Source organism: Boleophthalmus pectinirostris, unplaced genomic scaffold, assembly GCF_026225935.1.
Source record: "Boleophthalmus pectinirostris isolate CB_2022bp ecotype Guang Dong unplaced genomic scaffold, ASM2622593v1 HiC_scaffold_17, whole genome shotgun sequence".
In the NCBI taxonomy this organism is placed as follows: Eukaryota; Metazoa; Chordata; class Actinopteri; order Gobiiformes; family Gobiidae; genus Boleophthalmus; species Boleophthalmus pectinirostris.
The window spans coordinates 36,047,091-36,053,252 of NW_026571115.1; the positions used below are offsets into that span (position 1 = coordinate 36,047,091).

The window sequence follows — 6,162 nt, forward strand, 5'->3', positions numbered from 1 at the left end:
GGCCGATGGGCCGTGATCTCGGTCTTGTCTCGACCTCTAAAAGTCTTAAGTCTTGACTCGGGCTCAACCCTCAGAGGTCTTGGTCTTGTCCTGGTCTCGGACTGGTCTTGGTCTTGTCTCCAGCACAACGCTTTACTGTTGGCAGGGATTAAATTGGTCCAAAATACGGAAAACTTGGACATTTCTTGTATAAAACTTGGACAAATCAGTGGTTTTTGGATAAATCTGCAAGGACAGGGGACAAAGGCTCAAAACTGGGACTTTTCCAGGGTGAACGTGGACGTCTGGTCACACTAGTTTTGCAGGTAGAGGCTTGACATTGTTTAGTTTGTTTTGTTTTTCAAGTGAAAGTGTTTTCCTTCGATTCTTCCGCTTCGTTCGAGCATCCGTCCGGGACATAGATAAGCTTTAACTCACGCTCCACTTTTGTCGATGGCTTAATCTTTTTTTTTTTCCAGCAAACACTTGTACAACGCTTTACGTAACGCGTCGTGTTTACCACTCGCACGCTCCGCCCCGCGCGCCCTCCCATTGGCCGACGCGCTCCGTGAAATACCTCGCGTGCAGCTCCCGTCCCGCAGACACGCCGCTCTACGCGAACACCGAACACAGAACTCAGACTCTCGCGGGGATTTTTTTTTAATTTTACGCAGCGTCCCCGGTCCGGATCGGCGCAGACATGAGCGGCAGAGTGCGGCTGGTGCGCACCGTGATGCAGGCGGCGGCGCTCGCGAACGTCCCCAAACACATCGACCACTTCTCCAAGTTCTCCCCATCCCCGCTCTCCATGAAGCAGTTTCTGGATTTCGGTGAGTGAAACTAAGATTTCGAGCAGCTAATTGACCTGAAGTGGTGTTTTTGTTTTAGGTTTAATAGTTTCATTCCGGAAAAAAACAAAATCTAGTCAAGTGAAGATGGCTTGAAAGTTTGATCAGGATTTGAGTAAATTTCACTTCACAAGTAAAATTTACAATATCTGTGCAAGTTAAATCGACTTTAATTAACGACATTTGAATTTATTTTGAGTCGAATCAACTTGGCAAGTAAAATGATCGACCAATGGAATAAGTATTTTCATATTTTAACTACAAAATTTTAATTTCAAGACTCAAATCGTGATCAAACTTGCTTAATTCAAGTCGTCTTAACTTTACTAGATTTTGTTTTTTTGCAGAGAATGATAATAATGCTCATTTTTTAAGACAGTATAATGGAATTTTTGACACAAAATAATCATTACTTGACAGTTTTATGTGAGTTTTAATAAAGCTGTAAGACTGTTTGTTCTGTTTAAGTCATATTTTTTAGTATTGACACGTCTTCAGATGTTTTGGTTTGGTTTTGGGATCGATTAGTGTCTGATTTTCGATATTTTTGACAAACCGACTCTGCACTCCTGGTCTGTGTGTGCTTCTCACTGGAAAAAAACAATATCTTGGTAAATTAAAATGTCTTAAATTAAGAATATTTGACTTTATTTGAGTCGATTCAACTTGGCAAGTAAAATGATCGACCAATGGAATAAGTATTTTCATATTTTAACTACAAAAAGTCTTAAAATTTAAATTTCAAGACTCAAATCATGATCAAACTCTTAATTCAAGTCGTCTTAACTTGACTAGATTTAGTTTTTTTGCAGAGAATCATAATAATGCTTAATTTTTTAGACAGAATAATGGAATTTTCAACACAAAATAATCATTACTTTATGGTTTTATGTGAGTTTTAATAAAGCTGTAAGACTGTTTGTTCTGTTTAAGTCATATTTTTTAGTATTGACACGTCTTCAGATGTTTTGGTTTGGTTTTGGGATCGATTAGTGTCTGATTTTCGATATTTTTGACAAACCGACTCTGCACTCTTCATCTGTGTATGTTTCTCACTGGAAAAAAACAACATCTTGGTAAATTAAAATGTCTTAAATTAAGAATATTTCACTTTATTTGTGTCGATTCAACTTGACAAGTAAAATTTTCCTCCAATGGAATAAGCAACATTCGATTTTGTTTCGTATTTTAAGTGCAAAAATGTGTTGTTTTTCTTATTTTAAGTGGAGCAAGTTGTATTTTCATATTTTAACTACAAAAAGTCTTGTTCCACTGTCAGATCATTTTACTCGTCAAGTGAAATTTACTCAAATCATGATCAAACTTTCTTAATTCAAGTTGTCTTAACTCGACTATGATTTTTGTGCGGTGTACTTAAAATATGAAAATACGTCTCGCTGCACTTAAAATAAGAAAAGCAACAACTTTTTGCACTTAAAATAAGAAACAAAATCGAATGTTGCTTGTATCGACTCAAATAAACTCAAATGTTCTTAATTTAAATCATTGTAACTGATCTAGATCTTGTTTTTGTCCAGTGATGACAGTGTTGGGAAGGTGACTTTTAAAATGTAATCCCCTACAGATTACAGATTACACAGATTACACACCCCAGAATGTAGTTTGTAACAGAATCCATTAAATTACTTAAAGTGAGTAATGTAATCTGAATACTTTGGATTACTTGATTTGCTGTAGAGAAACAAAGACGAGGAAATCTTCACTTAAGATGTTTTGTCTGATAAAAGAAAATAAAAAAGCCCAGATTTTACTGAACCAAATTAAAAATATTATTGATAGAAGAAGAAGAAACACGTCCACACAGCAGGATTTAGTCCTGTTAAATCCTGTTTTAGTCCTGGTTCAGTCCTGGTTTAATCCTGTTTTAGTCCTGTTTTAGTTGTGGTTTTAGACCTGGTTTAGACCTGGTATAGTTCTGGTTTAGTCCTGGTTTTAGACCTGGTTTTAGTCCTGGTTTTAGACCTGTTTTAGTCCTGGTTTTTAGTCCTGGTTTTAGACCTGGTTTTAGACCTGGTTTTAGAGCCTGGTTTAGTCCTGGTTTTAGTCCTGGTTTTAGTTAGTCCTGGTTTAGTTTTTTAGTGGTTTTAGACCTGGTTTAGTTCTGGTTTAGTCCTGGTTTTAGTTTTTAGTCCTGGTTTTAGTCCTGGTTTTAGACCTGGTTTTTAGTCCTGGTTTAGTCCTGGTTTAGTCCTGGTTTTAGTCCTGGTTTTAGACCTGGTTTTAGTCCTGGTTTTAGACCTGGTTTTAGACCTGGTTTTAGTCCTGGTTTTAGACCTGGTTTTAGACCTGGTTTTAGAGTCCTGGTTTAGTTCTGGTGGTTTAGTCCTGGTTTAGTCCTGTTTTAGTTCCTGGTTTTAGTCCTGGTTTTAGACCTGGTTTTAGTCCTGGTTTTAGTTCCTGGTTTAGTCCTGGTTTTTAGTGGTTTTAGACCTGGTTTTAGTCCTGGTTTTAGTTTCTGGTTTAGAGTCTAGTTTAGACCTGGTTTTAGTTTTTTCCGGTTTAATGAGTGGAATTACTGAGAGAAAAGAAAAAAAAAAGAAAAAAAAAAAAGGGATATAGTCCAAAATGTGAAAACAGGAAAATCCCTCTGTGTAATCCATTTATTTCAACAAAGTAACTGTAATCCATTTATTTCAACAAAGTAACTGTAATCCATTTATTTCAACAAAGTAACTGTAATCCAATTCCCACTCACTGAAACAGTAACTGTAACTGAATACAGTTACTCATCATTTGTACTCTGATTACATAACTCTGGTACATGTAATCTGAGTACTGGTGTAATTGATTGGACAAGCTTCTGTTAATTGTTGTTTTAATCAAAGTACAAAGACAAACACACGTGTGGCTGGTTTATTGTGACCAGATTTTCAAAAAGCAAAAACTGGGAAACTCCCGGTTTGTGTTGTTGGTAACAGAGCCGGGACCAAGTCGTTGTTTTGCGAGTCTCAAGTCTTGGACCTCAAGTCTGAGTCAAGTCTCAAGTCAAATAGAGGAAAGTCCAAGTCGAGTCTCGAGTCACTGACGCCTAAATCCAAGTCAAGTCCAAGTCGTCCACTTTGAGCCTCAAGTCTTTTTAAGTCTCTAAACCAAAGAACCAAATATATCTTAGAATTTTGCATTTTATATGATTTTTAAACTAAATTGTACTTAAAAAGTCATGGCATATTTATAACTAAAGATTTATTTAAGAGTTGTAGAAATGCTTTTTTTTTTTTTTTTTCTTTTTTAAATGTTTTGACAAGATCTTAGTGTCAGAACAGAAAGAATTCAGAGCTTAATAAGTTATTTTGTCGTGAAGGATCATGTTTGTAGTCAGGCTGGCGCCACCTAGTGTCTCCACTCAATTTCATTTCTCTCCAGCGACTAGGTCAGGAATCAGAAAACACTAGACGGTTCGCAAAAACCGCGTCGGGCGCATCGACCAATCAGCAAAGAGACAGACATTCTGTGTTGGCAACAATTCCCGAGATCGAGGATTTAAAGACGGAACGAAGGGAATGTTTGGTGAATTTTATCAAGAGGAAAGACGTTATTGTTCTTCTTCCTACAGGATTTGATGCGTTACAAACGTCACGACCAAACAGCAGCGATTGGTTAGATAAAAAAAAGTACTCGCCTACTGTCGAGCGAATCCTAATGCGTTTGTTTTGTGTTTTGCAGGTTCGACCAACGCCTGTGAGCGCACGTCGTTCGCGTTCCTGCGTCAGGAGCTCCCCGTGCGTCTCTCCAACATCATGAAGGAGATCAACCTGCTGCCCGAGCGCCTCCTCACCACGCCGTCCGTCCAACTCGTGCACCAGTGGTACGACCCAAACACCACCGACAACTTACACTTACACAAACTTTATTTATTTTACCCACAAGGGAAAAGATTTAGACGCAGCAGCTCACAGATCAAAATATTTTATAATAACAAAGAGCGAAAATATAAATGTTAATATTATAAATTCTAAATAAATTGCAAAAAAAAGCAAGAGACACGACATAGTTTTACAAATTTTAATGTATAAATCAAAATAAAATAGAAAAATAAGTATTTGAATATAAAATCTCAACTATGTACAAGAAAAATTCACAGGAAAACGAGATATTTATGAATAGGGGTGTGCAAAAATATCAAAATAATCGATATGTCGTATCGTTTAATGTGATGATACAGATCGATATCGTGGGCTGCTGTATCGATATATCGCCAAGAGTATTTTTTGGTGCATTTTACAATTTTTTTTTTGTTTGTTCAGTGGAAGGAAACTCGTTTATGCGACACATTTGACATTTTCACTGTTTTGAGGATTAAAATGTTTGTGTTTCTTCTGAACTTTGCACAAGAAGAAGTGGTTTAACAAAGACTTTTAGTATCACAGACATGACTTAACCTTTATTTTTTACTGAACTGTATCGAATCTGTTTAAAAATATATCGTATTGAATCGAAAGTGCACTGTTATCGAGATATTTATCGTATCGGCAACTTCTTCACGATACCAGCCCTAATTATAAAGGTCGTATATTTCACAAAAATGACTCTTGTGAGCTTTAAAGGTGCATTGTGTAACTTTTCTGGTGGAGGATCTGTCAAACGCTCGTCTCCATGGAGATGTTTGTTGCACGGAATTAAAGAGTTGTGGTCAGATCTGCGGAGAGGCGACGTCGCTCACAGTCAGAGCGTTTGTTTTTCTAGGGATTTTTGAGCTTTAAAACCACCTGGAACTGAATAAATGTAAAATGGATCATAGATAATGGTCTGGTCCCGGTCTTAGTCCTGGTCTCAGTCCCGGTCTCAGTTCTGGTCCATTCCCTGTCTAACTCCTTGTCTGGTTCCAGTCTCAGTTCTGGTCTCAGTCCTGGTCCGGTCCAGGTCTCAGTTCCGGTCTCAGTCCTGGTGCTGTTTTCGGTCTCATTCCTGGTCTCAGTACCGGTCTGGTCTCAGTCTCAGTCCTGGTCTTAGTCCCGGTCTCAGTCTTGGTCTGGTTCTGGTCTCAATTCTGGTCTCAGTTCCTGTCTAGTCTAGTCCAGTCCAGTCTCAGTCCTGGTCTCAGTCCTCAGTCCTCATCTGGTTCTGGTCTCAATTCTGGTCTCAGTTCCTGTCCCGGTCTTAGTCCTGGTCCTGTCCAGGTCTCAGTCCTGGTTTCAGTCCTGGTCTGGTTCAGGTCTGGTCCCGGATCTGGTTTCAGTCCTGGTCTTGGTCCCCGTCTGGTTCTGGTCTCAGTCCTGATCTTGGTCCCGATTTGGTCCCTGTCTCAGTTCTTGTCTCAGTCCCGGTCTGGTTCTGGTCTGGTCCGGGACCTGGTTTAGTCCTGGTTTAGTCCTGC

General features: G+C 38.7%; 1 protein-coding gene across 1 annotated transcript; it reads left to right on the plus strand.

The window, feature by feature from the left end:
- The first annotated feature begins 598 nt into the window (after nt 1-598).
- On the plus strand, nt 599-5,017 carry LOC129408594 (pyruvate dehydrogenase (acetyl-transferring) kinase isozyme 2, mitochondrial-like). Its single transcript, XM_055152518.1, has 2 exons — nt 599-809; nt 4,512-5,017. The coding sequence occupies exons 1-2, from the start codon at nt 680-682 to the stop codon at nt 4,787-4,789; spliced, it is 408 nt and encodes a 135-aa protein (XP_055008493.1). The 5' UTR covers nt 599-679; the 3' UTR covers nt 4,790-5,017.
- Nucleotides 5,018-6,162: the final 1,145 nt, after the last annotated feature.